Source organism: Scyliorhinus canicula, chromosome 2, assembly GCF_902713615.1.
Source record: "Scyliorhinus canicula chromosome 2, sScyCan1.1, whole genome shotgun sequence".
Classification (NCBI taxonomy): Eukaryota; Metazoa; Chordata; class Chondrichthyes; order Carcharhiniformes; family Scyliorhinidae; genus Scyliorhinus; species Scyliorhinus canicula.
In genome coordinates this window covers 92,021,298-92,039,244 of record NC_052147.1, presented here as the reverse complement: position 1 = coordinate 92,039,244, position 17,947 = coordinate 92,021,298, and the positions used below count along the sequence as shown (strand labels likewise).

The 17,947-nt window shown below is 49.3% G+C and overlaps 1 protein-coding gene across 1 annotated transcript in view; it reads right to left on the bottom strand.

Moving 5' to 3' along the window:
• The window catches only part of eif2ak4 (eukaryotic translation initiation factor 2 alpha kinase 4), a 236,481-nt gene that overhangs the window by 217,682 nt on the left and 852 nt on the right, over positions 1–17,947 (bottom strand). The window contains exons 2-3 of the mRNA XM_038782980.1: positions 17,403–17,518; positions 6,264–6,366 (exon numbers count right to left, since the gene is read on the bottom strand). Coding sequence (XP_038638908.1) covers positions 6,264–6,366; positions 17,403–17,518 — 219 coding nt within the window. The remainder of the gene's footprint in view (positions 1–6,263; positions 6,367–17,402; positions 17,519–17,947) is intronic.

Genomic DNA, 17,947 nt, shown 5'->3' with positions numbered 1-17,947 from the left:
CAAACTCCGCCTGCAGACTCCAGGGCTCTTTTAACAACCGCTCCTCGGGGGATTCCGCATACCTCCTGTCCGCCCTAAGTATCTCCCCCACCAACCTCTCCCTCTCCATCCTATCCCTCTTCTCCCTGTGGGCCTGACTGAAATTAGCTCCCACCTGATAACTGCCTTCAGCGCCTCCCATACCACACTCACTGAAACCTCCCCAGTATCGTTGGTCGGCACATAGCTTTGGATATTCCTCCGGATCCGCCCACAGACCTCCTCATCCGCCAACAGTCCTATGTCCAGTCTCCACAGAGGGCGTTGGCCTCTCTCCTCCCCCAGCCCCAACTCTACCCAGTGCGGTATATGGTCCGAAATCGCAATGGCTGAGTACTCTACCCCCTCCATTCTCGGGATTAGCGCCCTACTCACCACAAAAAAGTCAATCTGCGGGTACGGCTTGTGAACATGGGAAAAGAAAGAAAACTCCTTCACCCTTGGCCTAGCAAATCGCCACGGATCCACTCCCCCCATTTGGTCCACGAACCTCCTCAGGACCTTGGCCGCTGCCGGCCTCTTACCCGATCTAGACCTATCCAGTGCCGGGTCCAGGACCATGTTGAAGCGCCCCCCCCACCCCCCTCCCCCCTCCTACCAGACTGCTAGACTCCAAATCCGGAATCCTACTCAACATCCGCTTCATGAACCCTGCATCGTCCCAGTTCGGAGCATACTCATTCACTAGCACCATCCAGGCTCCCTGCAGCTTGCCGCTCACCATAACATATCGACCCCCTTTATCCGCCACAATACCCGCCGCCTCAAATGCCACCCGCTTGCTCACCAAGATTGCGACCCCCCCTGGTCTTCTCAACCAGCCCTGAGTGGAAGACCTGCCCCACCCATCCCCTTCCTCAGCTTGGTTTGATCCGCAACCTTCAGATGCATTTCTTGTAGCATGGCTACGTCTGCCTTTAACCCCCTTAAGTGCAAAAACACACGGGCCCTCTTGACCGGCCCATACAGGCCCCTCACATTGCACGTGATCAGCCTGGTCGGGGGGGGGGGGGGGGGGGGGGGGGGGGGGGTTTAATCACGCCCCCCCCCCCCCCGCCGACTAGCCATCTCCTTTTTTCGGCCAGCCACGTGCCCGCGCCTCCCGCCCACTCCAGCCCCCCAGCCGGAGGCTCCCCGTCCCGACTCGCCCCTTTACTCCGAAAATTGATTCCCCTCCAGTCAGCAAAGCAGCATCCCAGCCCCCCCCCCACCTCAAACAACCCCACCCTAGTCAAGCGTTCGCTTAACCCCCCTTCCCCCCCCAGTCAAGCGTTCGCTTAACCCCCCTCCTCCCCCCCCCCCCCCCCCCATTGCACTCCCGCAAGTCAGCTGACTCATGCTGGCCCCGGCTGTTCCCGCCTCTACCTCCAATGCCCCCGTTGGCTCCCTCTACGGGTCTCCAACCCCCCCCCCCCCCCCCCCAAACAAACAAACTTTGGGTGCTACCCCCAACGTTGAGCGAATAAACTGCTCTCACTGTCTGGCCCGACCCCATCACCTGTGACGCAGCTCTTCCGCAACTGCGACCCAGCCCAGAACCCCGAGGGCCCAGGGAGCAACAAAAACAAAAGAGAACACGGGGAGAAAACCCAACATAACACCGCCCCCACCCCCCACCAGCATGCCCCAACAACATACTGCAGTCCATTAGTTTGAGTCCAGTTTCCCGTTCTTTGTAAAAGTCCACGCCTCATCCGGCGTATCAAAATAGTGGTGCCGGTCCTGATATGTAACCCACAGCCTCGCCGGTTGTAACAGCCCGAACTTCACCCCTTTGCTGTGGAGGACCGCTTTGGCCCGGTTGAATCCCGCACGGCTCTTGGCCAGCTCTGCACCCCAGTCCTGGTAAATACAGATCTCACAGTTCTCCCACCTGCTACATCGCTCCTTCTTCTCCCATCGCAGGACACACTCCTTATCGGTGAAGCGGTGGAATCTTGCACCATAGCTCTCGGTGGCTCTTTCGTCCTAGGCCTCCTTGCCAGGACTCTGGTGTGCCCCATCCAGCTCCAGGGTCGCGGGAAAGCCCCCGCGTCCATCAGCGTTCCCAGCATCATGGTCACATATGCACCAGCATCCGACACCTCCACACCTTCAGCGAGTCACTGAATCCGCAGGTTCTGCCTCCTTGACCTGTTTTCAAGGTCTTCCAGCCTCTCCTGCCATCTTTCGTGCGTCTCCACTCTAACCGGCAGGCCCAAAATCTCATCCTCGTTATCAGAGGCCTTCTGCTACAGCTCCTTGGTCGCCGTCCCCTGCATCATCTGGGTCTCCACCAACCTTTCAATAGAAGCCTTAATAGGGGCCAACATCTCCGCCTTTAACTCGGCGAAGCAGCTTCTGAGAAACTCCTGCTGCTCCCGTGACCACTGGGCCCAAGCTGCCTGATCCCCACCGGCCGCCATCTTGTTTATTCGCGCCCGTTCTCCTCTCTTCTCCAAAGACGCTTTTTTGATCGCCCCACTCCTGGTCCACTCCATACAGCGCTGGGGAACCCTCACTGTTTCCTTCCCACACCGGGAATCGTCGTCCAAGTGCTGCTGGAGCTCCGAAAAAGGGCCCAAAAGTCCGTTATCGGCGGGAGCTGCCGACCGTGCGACCTACCTAGGCATAGCCGCAACCGGAAGTGACCGCACACTGTTGAGGGCCCTGTCCACAACTGTAGGTGAGAAATTACGGTTAAGGAAGAAGGAACACATTTTCGAAGCACCATTTTGGAAAGCGATATCATCAGAACAAATGCGACGGAGGCAAAGGAGTTGAGAGAAAGGGATGCAGTCCTTACATGGAGATATAATGAGTTCAGCCAGGCGGAGGAGTGGTAGTGCATGGGAATTGTCCAGTACTATTTTCGCGAAAGAACTTGTTCTATCTCTAAACAACTTCTGCTTTAACTCATCTCGCTTTCTCCAAATCAAAGGTGCAGCAATGGGTACCCACATGGGTCCTAGCTACGCTCGTCTTTTTATGGGGTATGTAGAACATTCCTTGTTCCAGGCCTATCCGGGCCCCCTACCACAACTCCTTTACCGATACGTTGATGACTATTTTGTTGTCGCTTCATGCTCTCGCCCGGACCTGGAAAAATTCATCAACTTTGCTTCCAGTTTCCACCCCTCCATCACTTTCACTTGGTCCATCTCAGACACTTCCCTTCCCTTCCTTGATCTTTCTGTCCCCATTTCCAGCAATAGACCATCCACTAAATCCACTACAAGCCCACTGACTACCACAGCTTTCTGGACTACAGCTCTTGGCACCGTACACCCTCTAAGGGCTTCATCCCTTCATCTCAGCTCTTTCGCCTCTGTCGCATTTCTTCCGATGATGTCACTTTCCAAAATGGTGCTTCGAAAATGTGTTCCTTCTTCCTCAACCGTGATATCCCACCTACAGTTATGGACAGGGCCCTCAACAGTGCGGTCCATCTCCCGTGCCACTTTATCCCCTCTACTCCCTCCCAGAACAAGGATAGAGTCCCCCTCGTTCTCACATTTCATCCCACCAGCCTCCGTATGCAAAGCAAAATCCTCCACCATTTTCACCAACTCCAGCGTGATGCCACCACCAAACACATCTTCCCTTCACTCCCTCTGTCAGCATACCGCAGAGACCATTCCCTCCGAGACAATCTAGTCCACTCCTCCACCATACCCAGTACCTCTCCCATCACCCATGGCACCTTCCCATGCAATCGCAGACAGTGTAACACCTGCCCCTTTACCTCTTCCATGCTTAACATCTCAGGCCCAAAACACTCATTCCAGGTTAAGCAGTGTTTCACTTGCATCTCTTCCAATTTGTCTGCTGCATTCACTGCTTCCAATGTGGTCTCCTCTAAATTGGAGAGACCAAAAGCAGATTGGGTGATCGCTTTGCTGAGCATCTTCGGTCCGAGCGCATTCAGGACCCTGACTTTCCTGTTGCTTGCCATTTTAACAAAAGACCCTGCTCCCATGCCCACATGTCTGTTCTTGGCCTGCTGCAATGTTCCAGTGACGCGCAACGCAAACTGAAGGAACAACATCTCATCTTCCGGTTAGGCACGCTACAGCCTGCCGGTCTCAACATCGAATTCAACAACTTCAGATGATCAGCCCCAATTCGACCCATTTGTTTTCATTTCATTTTAACTGTCTTTTACCATTTCTTTCTTTCTTAATATATATTTAATTCCCCCCGCCAATCTTATTCACATTTCCTTCACCTTTCTCCTCTTTGCTTCCCCCTTCCCCTCCCCCCACACCTACAGTTCATCCACTGATGTTAGTTTCCCTGCTGTTTGACCTTTCACATCTTTTGTTCTCTCTGGGGACTGCCATTAGCCCACTCTTTCCCCTTGGTTTCTGTGACCATTAGCACCCGGTTTCCCTGGGTTTCTGTGGCTATGACTCATCTTTCATTCACACTCCACAGTATAAATATTTCCCACTTTCTCTGTCTGTTAGCTTTGACAAAAAGTCACCAGACTCGAAACTTTAGCTCTTTTCTCTCCCTACAGATGCTGCCAGACCTGCTGAGATTTTCCAGCATTTTCTTTCGTTTCAGATTCCAACATCCGCAGTAATTTGCTTTTAACTAATGAGAGAAGACGGCTTTACAGGCATCCCTATCCTCAATGTTAGTGGGACCCAGCAGTTCAGTAATAAAGACAAGCCTGAAGTATTTTCAACCATCTTCAGCCAGAAGTGCCAAGTGAATGATCCATCGCAGCCTCCGCCTGAGGCCCCTAGCATCACAGCCAATTCAATTCACTCCAAGTATATCAAGAAATGGTGAGTGTCGAGGCTACAAAAAAGGTCATCGGTCTCGATAGCATCCCAGCTCTAGTGCTGAAGACTTGCTCTCCAAAACAAGCCAAGCTGCTCCAGTACTACTATAACGATGACATCTACCTGGCAAGGTGAAAAATTGCAAATATATGCAATGTCCACAAAAAGAGGACAAATCCAGTCGGACCAGCTCATGCAACAGTTGCCTACATCCAATCATCGGTAAAGTGTTGGAAGGTGACTATGGTATCAAGCCACACTCAGCAATAACCTGCTAACTGAGGTTCAGTCAGAGCCCAACCAGGACCAGTGGGTTCCTTACCACATGCAGCCTTCATCCAAACATGGACAAATTGAAGTCAGTATAAATCAGGGGAAAATTCCCAACTTGTTAGAATCATAACCTAGCACAAAGCTGCGGTTGCTGATTAGGTCCCTGTCCACCCAGCGCACAGTGGCAGCAATGTGTACCATCTATAAAATTCAATGCAGAAACTCACCAAGGCTCCTTTGGTAACACCTCCCAAATCACCTCTACCATGTAGTCTTAAGGGCAGAAGTTGCAAGGAAAAACCACCAAATGCAAGATCCCCTCCAGGTTACGCATTATCCTAACTTGGAACTATATCTCTGTTACTGCAGTGTTGTTAAATCAAAATACTGGAATGTGCTCCCTAACAGCACTTTGGGTGTACCTACACTACATGGATTGTAGCAGTCCGAGGCAGCAGCTCAATGCCATCTTCTCACAGGAATAAGGATTCTAATTAAGGATGGATAATAAATGTGGATCTTATCAGCAACACCTGCATGCCATGAATGAATAAAACATTAAGTGGCCTGCTACTCCTGCTTCCCGAATTTGACCTCTTTATGCCACTAAGGCCATGGCAGCAGGAGACTAACTTGCCGCTGGAACTCTGTCAACGTTAAGAGCAGATGCTTAAAAATCATAGAGAGGTGATCATCGAGGGTGGCAAGTGGCCTTGGGCTAGCACTTCCTAAAAACAAAAATATGGATTCTCAAGGTTTAAAACACAAACAAACACCACGCTACTTAAAACTACATCTCTGAATAGTACTGAATCACCTATCACTGTTCCAGTTAACTGTGCAAGGATAGTACGCTGCTGACAAATTAGAGCATGTTCACATTCAGCAAGTTACATGTTGCCACATCACTAGCCCTTGATGAACTCCTGCACAAGTTAAACTGTTGTTGACGATGCAGTTCTTTGCAGTCCCAACGTGCTATGCAATGGGGTAGCAGATTGAGGGCTTGCGTCAATGGCAAGTTACCACTCTGTGTATACTAAAGCGAAACCCTTAGACTCTCAAATAGGGCAAAAATAATATTGTACAGGTGACTGTTTAGACATCTGGAATATAAACAGCAAACATTATAACATGGTATTGGGTTCAAGTTACGTCAGACTCTTGACATTTCCTTACCTCTCCACAGTGATCTTCTGCTAGTTTCACCAGCTCTGCATGTAACTGGTTGCGTTTTTCTATCGACAGGCCTTTAACTTTCTTCAGCACGATTTTTGGAGGTCTGTGAGAATGACAATGGAAGTCAGAATGTTGTGTAGCAAACTGGCCTCCAATTCAGCCAGCGGCACTGTATTTCACCTACTCACTGCCAAGCATGACAAAAGCACACATCAAAGTAATGTCTCTGCTACTGGGCTTATCATTTTATTACTATTTTTCTCACCAATTGCAGTCCCTTGATCGGAAGACTTTAATTGTTTACAGGAGGAGGTTTGATGAGAGGGGACTTGACACTCTGCTGCTACAATGCTGAAGCAGCTAATCCTCATGCTTGAAATATCAGATACTGACAGCAGACTACAAAGAGCATCACGTTTGACCAAATCCATTTGTGACTAGACATCCACACACCCTTAAACCTCAACAGGAGAGCCCCATAGAATTTTGCTCTCAGCACCGGAAGAACAGAGGTTGAGGATTAAGGGGGAATTTGAACCCATCAATTTCATGGGCTGTGTGGTTCAGCCTTATACTAAAAAAACTTGCTGATCCATTAGGGGTTTGACTCAACAGGCAACACTATCAGAAAATGCAACGTAAAAACCACATTAGTACAGTGAATATACAAATTAACAGCCTAGATTGCAAAGAAAAATATTACCAATAGAACAAAACACTGGCAGTAACCCTGACAGCCATTAAGATTAAAAATATACGATCATGTTACAGTATTTGGGTCTATGACATTTAATCAAGACTCATACTCTTTGAGACATGAAGGCGGTAACCATGGCTCAGTCCAACTTGCAAACACAGGCTTTGTGCTTTTTAATTAGGCAGGGTTAAAATATGGGCGGAACCCAGTGGGTCAAATAGGCAAAGTGGGAAGGACAATGGGAGAGAGGATTGGGGAGATGAGCAAGAGAGCGACAGAGTACAATGAGAGAGAATTGGGCAGCAGCCAGCCTGCTGACCAACTGGGAAGGCTGCAATAAGTAGCAGTTATAGGAACGGAGGTAGACCACTCAGTCCCTCGAGCCCGCTTTACCATAAAATTCAACCACGGCTATCTGTTCCTTAAATCAATTTAACTGCTTTTGATCCATATCCCTCTGTATTCTTAACAAAGAAAAAACTGCCTTTCTGTCCAGAAAAGTTCAATTGACCATCCAGTCTTTTAGGAAGCGATTTTCACTACTTTGTGAGAAAAGGTCCTCATGCGAAATTTCTTCGCTCGGATTTAAACATTATGCCTCATTGTTCTGTAGTCTTCCATTTCCTACCCTAACAAATCCTTTTAGAATTTTAAGCACTTCAATTAGATTACCCATTAATCCTCGAATCTAAGCCAGGTTGTATTATTTGATTTGTGGATTAATTCTGGTGAGTCTATGCCCCTCCAGGGCCAATTCACCAATTCATCCTTCCAGAGACGTGATGCTCAAAACGAGAAACGGTACTCCAGATGGCGCAGATGGAAGGCAGCAGGTGGAGGAACGGTGTGACTTCCGGTGGCAAATCTAGATGGAGGTTGCATATATGGTGGCTCCTGCTAGAGTCTCTGGTTTTTGGACTTTTCTGCTCAGTCTTAGGGGGTAGTTTTTGGATGAGCTGGTGTAGGAAGTCATAAGGAGGATGGGGAATGTCAAAATCCCAGAAGAAAGGTCCTGGAAAGAAAGGGGCGAGCAGAAGTCCACTGGGGAGTGTTGCTGTGAGTTCCAGAGGAAGAAAGTTGGCAGTGGCTGGGTCGTTAGGTGGGGCTTCTCCCCTCACGGTTGAGACTCTAACCGAGATGATGTCGGTGGAGTTTGAGAGGCCGTTTGCCAAACATTTGGAAATGCTTCAGAGGGAGATGATGGCTTTGCTTAAAGAGTGGGTGGAGGAGGCAATTGCCCAAGTAAAGGCGGCAGTTGGTCGAAGTGCAAGGAGCGAAGAGTCATAGATGTTTACAGCATGGAAACAAGCCCATCGGCCCAGCTGGTCCATGCCGCCCAGTTTCTATCACTAAGCAGGTCCCACTTGCCTGCATTTGGCCCAATCCCTCTATATCCACCCTGCCCATGTAACTGTCTAACTGTTTTTTAAAAGGACAAAATTGCATCCGCCTCTATCACTGCCTCTGGCAGCCCTTTCCAGATGCTCATCGCCCTCTGTGAAGAAATTGCCCCTCTGGTCTCTTTTGTATCTCTCCCCTCTCATCGTAAACCTATTCCCTCTAGTTCTGGACTCCTCTTCCTTTGGGAAAAGATGTCGACTATCAACCTGATCTATGCCCCTCATTATTTTATAGACCTCTATAACATCACCCCTAAGCCTCCCACGCTCTAGGAAAAAAAGTCCCAGCCTCTCCTTATAACTCAGACCATCAAGTCCTGGTAGCATCCTCATGAATCTCTTCTGCACTCTTTCTAGTTTAACAATATACTTCCTATAATAGGGTGACCAGAACTGAACACAATATTCCATGTGTGGTCTTACCAATGTCTTGTACAGCTTCAACAAGACGTCCCAACTGCTGTATTCAATATTCTGACCAATAAAACCTAGCATACTGAATGCCTTCTTCGCCACCCTGTCCACCTGCGACTCCACCTTCAAAGATCTCTCTGTTCTGTAACTCTCCCCAACTCCCTACCATTAACGGAGTAGGTCCTGCCATGATTTGATCTACCAAAATGCATCACCTCACATTTATTCAAATTAAACTCCATCTGTCATCCATCGGCCCACTGCCCCAATTGGTCAAGATTCTGTTGCAATCGTATATAATCTTCTTCGCTATCCACTATGCCACCAATCTTGGTGTCATTTGCAAATTTACGAACCATGCCTCCAACATTCTCATGCAAATCATTTACATGTATCAGAAATAACAGTGGAGCCAACACCGATCCCTGAAGCACACCACTGGTCACAAGCCTCCAGTTCGAAAAACAACCCTCCATAACCACCCTTTGGCTTCGGTCGCCAAGCCAATTGTATCCAATTGAAGTTGTATCCAATCCGAGAGAAGTTGAAAGAGGTGGAGGAGGTACTGTGGCAACACAGCAACCCGTCCACCGCGATGGGTGAGGAGCTGCGGAGGGTGGCTGAGGTCAGCAAAGGGCTCAGAGCCAAGGTGAAGAACCTGGAGAACAGGTTGAGGAGGCAAAATTTGAGGATTGTAGTTCTGCCCGAGGGGGTGGAAGGCCTGAGGCCGACCGAGCATTTTCCAAAGATGTTTACTGTGTTGATGGGGGATGGGGAAAGAGTCCTCCCACTACGAGCTGGACAGGGCACATTGGTCGCTCCGACCAAAGCCTAAAGCGAATGAGCCAGCAAGGGTGGTCACAGTCTGCTTCCACAACTACCACGTGAAGACGGTTTTGAGCTGGGTGAAGCAGACACATGAAGGGAAGTGGGAAATAGATAGATATGTGTGTTGATATCCACATATACCAAGATCTGACGGCAGAGTTGAAGAGAAAGCTTTGGACAGGTGATGGCGGCACTATATGGCAGCGGGGTGAGATTCGGAGTGGTCTACCCAGTGAAGCCGAGTGTGATTCACAACTCAAGTTTTATTTTGAGACAATGGAGGCGGCAGAAGCATTTGTTAAGACGGGAGGACTGGGACTGAGAAAAGTTGGGATTTGGACTTGGTTGGTAGGTCATGGAATGTTTTTCTTATTGAGTGTTTCCTACTTGGTTTGGGGTTTTGTTTCTGTCTCTTAAATGGCAAGTGTTATTGACAAGTGTTCTTGGATTTTTTTTAATGAGTCTGGTTCCTTTTAGTTTCTTGGTTCGAGGGAGGTGGGATTTGGAAACGTGGGGCCGGGTTACGGGTTACGGGGGGGGGGGGGGGGGGGGGGGGGGGGGGGGGGGGGGGGTGTCTCTCTGCACTAGCAAACAAAGGTTGGCTAGTGACGGGAGTTAGGCCAGCATTTATTGCCCATCCCTAATTGCCGTTCAGAAGGTGATGGTGAGTTGCCTCCTTGAACCCCTGCAGTCCTCGAGGTGTAGGTACACCCACTGTGCTGTTAGGGAGGGAGTTCGAGGATGTTGCCCAGCAACAGTGAAGGAACGGCGATATTTTTCCAAGTCAGGGAGGTGAGTGACGTGGAGGAGAATCTCCAGGTGATGGGGTTCCCAGATATCTGCTATTCTTGTCCTTCTAGATGAAAGTGATTGTGGGTTTGGAAGGTGCTGTTTGAGAAACCTTGGTGAGTTACTGCAGTGCATATTGTAGATGGTACACATGGCTGCCATGTTGGGGGAGGGTTTGAATGTTTGATCACCATCATTTTGTGAACAACAATGTTTTGATATATTTCACTCCACTCCATTCCAAAATAAAAAGAAATTTGGAAGATCACAATTACAATATTTCTACAGCTACCCCTTTTAAAACCTTGAATTGTAGGCTTTGATTTTCCGTTCCACAGAATAAGTGCTCCTGCCAGAGGAGAATCGGGACTGGTCTCCGCTGATGTGAGGAACGGCACCCAGGTGTAATGCGCAGTGCTTGGCCAAGCAAATGTACACATGGTGGAGGCCAATCCACCTACCCTGCACATCTTTTTGGGTTGTGGAGATGACACCCGAGCAGACACGGGACAATAGGGATCGTTTGGTGGTGGTGGTGGTGGTGGTGGTGGTGGTGGGGGGGGGGGGGGGGGGGGGGGGGGGGGGGTTTTGCTGTGGAGGGTAAGCGCCTCGCTGAAGGTAGTGTACAGAGCATACCGTACAAAGTCTAGGCTGAACTGGCTGTTCAAGAAGGTGGAGGATGTCTGTGAGGGATGTGGCAGGGGCCCTGTGAACCATGTGCATATGTTTTGGGCCTGGTTGAAGTTCGAAGGGTTTTCAGGGACGGTTTTCAGCATCATTACAGGGGCTCTGCATGTGGAAGTGTAGCCCAGTCCCCTGGAGGCCGTATTCGGGGTGTCAGACTGTCTGGAGCTGGGAGCGGGAGCGGGAGCAGATGTCTTAGCCTTCGCCTCGCTGATTGCTCACAAGCAGGTCTTACAGAGAACAAAGAAAAGTACAGCACAGGAACAGGCCCTTCGGCCCTCCAAGCCCCTGCCGACCATGACGCCCGTCTAAACTAAAATCTTCTACACTTCCTGGGTCCGTATCCCTCTATTCCCATCCTATTCATGTATTTGTAAAGATGCCCCTTAAATGTCACTTTCGTCCCTGCTTCCACCACCTCCTCCGGCAGTGAGTTCCAGGCACCCACTACCCTCTGTAAAAAAAACTTACCTCGTACATCTCCTCTAAACCTTGCCCCTCGCACCTTAAACTTATGCCCCCTAATAATTGACCCCTCTACCTTGGGGAAAAGCCTCTGACTATCCACTCTGTCTATGCCCCTTATAATTTTGCAGACCTCTATCAGGTCGCTCCTCAACCTCCGTTGTTCCACTGAGAACAAACCGAGTTTATTCAACCGCTCCTCATAGCTAATGCCCTCCATACCAGGCAACAGCCTGGTAAATCTCTTCTGCACCCTCTCTGGTAGTGTGGCAACCAGAATTGAACACTATACTCCAAATGTGGCCTAACTAAGGTTTTATACAGCTGCAACATGACTTGCCAATTCTTATACTCAATGCCCCGGCCAATGAAAGCAAGCATGCCATATGCCTTCTTGACTACCTTCTCCACCTGTGTTGCCCCTTTCAGTGACTTGTGGACCTGTACATCTAGATCTCTCTGACTTTCAATACTCTTGAAGGTTCTACCATTCACTGTATATTCCCTACCTGCATTAGACCTTCCAAAATGCATTGCCTCACATTTGTCCGGATTAAACTCCATCTGCCATCTCTCCACCCAAGTCCCCAAACGATCTAAATTCTGCTGTATCCTCTGACAGACCTCATCGCTATACGCAATTCCACCTACCTTTGTGTCGTCTGCCAACTTACTAATCAGACCAGTTACATTTTCCTCCAAATCATTTATATATACTACGAACAGCAAAGGTCCCAGCACTGATCCCTGCGGAACACCACTAGGCACAGCCCTCCAATCAGAAAAGCACCCTTCCATTGCTACTCTCTGCCTTCTATGACCGAGCCAGTTCTGTATCCACCTTGCCAGCTCACCCCTGATCCCGTGTGACTTCACCTTTTTGTACCAGTCTACCATGAGGGACCTTGTCAAAGGCCTTACTGAAGTCCATATAGACAACATCCACTGCCCTACCTGCATCAATCATCTTTGTGACCTCTGCGAAAAACTCTATCAAGTTAGTGAGACATGACCTCCCCTTCACAAAACCATGCTGCCTCTCACTAATATGTCCATTTGCTTCCAAATGAGAGTAGATCCTGTCTCGAAGAATTCTCTCCAGTAATTTCCCTACCACTGACGCAAGGCTCACCGGCCTGTAGTTCCCTGGATTATCCTTGCTACCCTTCTTAAACAAAGGAACATCATTGGCTATTCTCCAGTCCTCTGGGACATCACTTGAAGACAGTGAGGATCCAAAGATCTGTCAAGGCCTCAGCAATTTCCTCTCTAGCCTCCTTCAGTATTCTGGGGCAGATCCCATCCAGCCCTGGGGACTTATCTACCTTAAAATTTTTCAAGACGCCCAACACCTCATCGTTTTGGATCTCAACGTGACCCAGGCTATCTACACACCCTTCTCCAGATTCAATATCTACCAATTCCTTCTCTTTGGTGAATACTGATGCAAAGTATTCATTTAGTACCTCGCCCATTTCCTCTGGCTCCACACATAGATTCCCTTGCCTATCCTTAAGTGGGCCAACCCTATCCTTGGCTACCCTCTTGCTTTTTATGTACGTGTAAAAAGCCTTGGGATTTTCCTTAACCCTATTTGCCAATGACTTTTCGTGACCTCTTCTAGCCCTCCTGACTCCTTGCTTAAGTTCCTTCCTACTTTCCTTATATTCCACACAGGCTTCGTCTGTTCCCAGCCTTCTAGCCCTGACAAATGCCTCCTTTTTCTTTTTAACTCGGCCTACAATATCTTTCGTTATCCAAGGTTCCCGAAATTTGCCGTATTTATCCTTCTTCCGCACAGGAACATGTCGGTCCTGAATTCCTTTCAACTGACATTTGAAAGCATCCCACATGTCAGATGTTGATTTAGCCTCAAACATTCTCCCCCAGATGTGGATTCTCTGGGAATTTGGGGATTTCTCAGGGTATAAGCTTAACTTTGGGAAAAGCGAGTTGTTTGTGGTACACCCGGGGGACCAGGAGGGGGGGATTGGGAGGCTCTGACTGAAAAGGGCGGAGAGGAGCTTCAGGTACTTAGGAGTGCAGGTGGCCAGGAGCTGGGGGGGCCTTGCATAAGCTAAACCTCACAAGGCTGGTGGAGCAAATGGAGGAGGAGTTTAAGAGGTGGGACATGCTGCCGCTGTCTTTGGCGGGTAGGGTGCAGTCAGTCAAGATGATGGTGCTCCCGAGGTTTCTGTTCCTGTTCCAGTGCCTCCCCATCCTTATCCCGAAGGCCTTTTTCAGGCGGGTTAACAGGAGCATTACGGGGTTTTGTGTGGGCACACGGGACTCCAAGGGTGAGGCGGGTGTTCTTGAAGCAGGGCAGGGATGGGGTGGGGGCTGGCATTGCCCAACCTCTGTGGGTATTATTGGGCTGCCAACGCAGCGATGGTGCATAAGTGGGTAATGGACGGGGAGGGGGCGGCATGGAAGAGGCTGGAGATGGCATCCTGTGTGGTTACGAGCCTGGAAGCGCTTGCAACGGCACCGCTGCCGCTCCCTCCGACGAGGTATACCACGAGCCCGGTGGTGGCAGCTACCCTCAAGATTTGGGGGCAATGGAGGCGGCACAGGGCGGAGGTGGGGGCCTCGATGGGGTCCCCGATACGGGGGAACCACCGGTTTGTTCCGGGGAGAATTGATGGCGGGTTCCTGAGTTGGCACAGGGCAGGTGTCAGGAGGCTGGGGGACCTGTTCATAGACGGGAGTTTTTGTTTTTGTTTTGGGTTGAATATCTGTTTTCTGCCAATGACTGGCGTTAATTTATTGTTTCTCTTTTTGTATTTATGGTTGGGGGGGGGGGGGGGGGGGGGGGGGGGGGTTTATCTTAAAATTTTCTGTTATTGTTTGCTTTTTTGTGAAAATGTGAAAATTTGAATAAAAATTATTTTTTTTTAAAAACATTCTCCCCCAATCTAGGTTCTTCAGTTCCCACCTAATATTGTTATAATTAGCACATTCGCCCTTGCCCGATAAAGCAACCGGACCCAGTCCAAAAACCCCAGCCCAAACCCGAACGGTCCCAAGACTTCCCATAAGTACTCCTACTTCACCCGATCAAAGACCTTCTCTGCGTCCATAGACACCTTCACCTCAACCTGTTGGCATGATTACGTTCAAGAGTCTCTTCATTGGTCACCAGGTGTCGCACCTTAACAAACCCCATCCCATTACCCCTGGGACACAATCCTTGATCCGTGTTGGCAGGATCATAGACAACAATTTGGCATCCACATTCAATAAGGAGATTGGTCTATATGACCCGCAGTTTTCCGGGGAATTCTGCCATTACTCAGGGTATAAATTGAATATGGGTCAAAATGAGGTTTTTGCAATCCAGGCAAGGGGCCACGAGAGGCGATTGGGGGAGATGTCATCCAAGGTGGTGGGAGGGAACTTTAGGTACTTGGATATCCAGGTGGCATGGGAATGGGGACAGCTCCACAAATTGAATCTGGGTAGGAGAGAGCAGATTAAGGAGGGCCTCTGAAGGTGGGACGTGCTCCCGCTGTCTCTGGCGGGAAGGGTACAGACTGTGAAAATGACAGTCCTCCCGAGGTTGCTGTTTGTTTTTCAGTGTCTACCGATTTTTTATCCCCAAGGTGTTTTATAGGAAGATGAATGCGGCAATTTGGGGATTTATTTGGGCCGGTAAAACTCCGCGAGTGAGGAAGCTGGCGTGGGTTTGGAAGGGGCATCAGTGTGGGCACTGATATGCGATAACCATCGGTTCGCTCCAGGGGGACTGGACGGGGGGGCTTTCGGAGGTGGCAGCGGGCTGGGAGCGAGAGATGTGGGTATCTCTTTCTTGATGAGGGTTTTCCAAGTTTGTAGGAGCTGGAGGAAGAATTTGAGCTGTCAGGTGGAAACGGGTTCCGGTACCTGCAAGTGAGGGATTTTGTACTGAGGCACGTCTTGAGCTTTCCACACCTCCCACAAAGGGCGTTGCTGGATAAGGTGATGTTGAGGACAAGGAGTTGGGGAGGGAAAGGTCTCGGAGATATACAAGGAGCTGATTGAGTGGGAGGGAGTCCCAATAGGGGAGGTGAAGAGAGAGTTGGGGGGGAAAGGAGAGAGAGTTGGAGGCTGGGTTATGGGAGGAGGCCCTGCGGAGAGTTAACGCATCCTCGTTGTGCACCAGACTCAGCCTGATCCAGTTCAAGGTGGTCCACAGGGCTCATAGGACTGTGGCCCAGATGAGAAGATTCTTTGAGGAGGTGTAGGACAGGTTGGGCGATGTGGGGACTATGTACACATGTTCTGGGCATGTCTGAGGCTGAGGGGATTTTGGCAGGGATTTGCGGACGTCATGTCAGAGGTCCTGCAAGGGAGTGTGGCTCCGAGTCCAGAGGTACAACTCTCGCAGTGAGGCTAGGTGCTTTCTCAGCGATGCAAGTCATCTTGGAGACAGTATTACATCAGCACAGTTATAACTGCCATTTTATCTCCTGAAATTGCATTTGAAGCCAGGCTGGTTCAACTTTAAGAGTCCTAACTACCACAATTTGGGGCACTTCATAGTAGACATACATCAAAAGCATAATGCTTAACTGTGGGCAGGGGCAGTCAGACGTGGGAAACGAAAATGACACATCGATACAGCAGGGGATCGTCGCCCTCAGATAATGAGACAATTTATTGGGTAAGGGAAATGGAATCTCATTACGCAGGTGCATTACCTCGGCCAGGAATGCTCTAAACCCATCACCTTCACCAGGCAGAAATTCACCAATGTCAAGATAAAAGCTTGGAAAGCTCCAACAGAACCTGCCAGGAATACTCAGACAAGACTTTAAGAATGAAGTTTGTCATCTTAAAGTGCAGCTATTTTATTTGGGGTTTTTGTAGTTTCTCCAAACCTTCTAATGTCATATATGATCACATAATGATTAGTGGCCGGCACTTAAAAGCCTAGACCAGCTTTGCATTAGTGCTTTGATTGTCCCTATTACTTGTGATGCAATCTAAAACAGTTTCACCCCTTGTTTACTCATTCACAGACTGAGTCAAAAAGCAGTTTTCAGTTTCTTCACAAATGACTTCCATTCCTTGCCAGTGAAGGTATCATTGTCCCCATCTTTATCCCGTCCCACAAATCAAGGCTATCACCCAGCCTGTGATGTCTTGATCATATCTGAAGTAATAGTTTATCTCTTGCCATCTATTAATTCTATCCAAAGTTATTGGGCTGAATTTTCCTGGCCCGTGGAGACAGGAGCTGAAGGCAGAGGTGGAAAATAGGGGAAAGCCACGTCAGGCCAGCTCTCTCATGCATTCTCACCTCCAGGGGACATTTCCCAGAGGTGAGCTGGGACCATGGCCATCAATGCCCCACTTTGGGCTATTTCACAATGGCAACAAGATTTTCCCATCAGAGCGGCCCCCTGCCGAGTGTGGAGACCAGTCGGCCATCAAAACCAAAGGCTCTATGCCCTAACGACAGGACATCAGGCATCAACGGCAGCAATCGCATCAGTCACTATCCCACAGAGGGGTATCGCCTCCGCTGCAATGGCTCTACCAACTTTGAGCCTCTTTATTTGATGACTTCTCTGCAGGCAACTGAGGACCATGTTGAGGCACCGCCACAGCGGCCTGACAGGGCAGCGCCCTCTTCTCCCAGTGGGAGAGTACCAGACATCACCCGGACCTTTGGATCTTAATTGTCAAACTTCTTTTATTAATGTAAGCTCCTTGATTTTCCTTGACTTTATTTTCTCCCCAGTCACTGGAATTAGACTTAGCAAACTTCCTTCAGCCAACAGCTCAATCACCAGTCCCTGGATAGCCTCACTGACAAACAACTTGCGGCGCATCGAACAGCAAGTGTAAAGACGGGTGCAGTGACTATCAGGTACTCACACATCAGGGTAATTGGATGGGCAATTAACATGTAAATCCACTGCAACATGGCTATCTTCAATGTTGATCAATCCCTGAGGGTGCAGCTCAATACAGATTTCTGGGGGACGTTTCACCTGGAACAGAAATATTGGTTCAGATTGATGAGATACAGCGCTATGAGCAAAAAGGGAAAACTCTCTTATCAAATAAGATAATTGACCCATTGCATAAGATACTTAAGTAAATGTAGACTGTCCAGATAGCAATAAGCACTAACTGACATAGTCTTCTAAGGGCAGCATGGTGGTGCAGTGGTTAGCACTGCTGCCTCAAGGCACCGAGGTCCCAGGTTCAATCCCGGCTCTGGGTCACTGTCCGTGTGGTGTTTGCACATTCTCCCCGTGTTTGCGCGAGTTTCGCCCCCGCAACCCAAAGATGTGCAGAGTAGGTGGATTGGCCACGCTAAATTGCCCCTTAATTAGAAAAAATGAATTGGGTATTCTAGCTTTAAGGAGAAAAAAGGTTATTAAAAAAAGAGATAGCCTTCTGTGCTGCGGAATAAT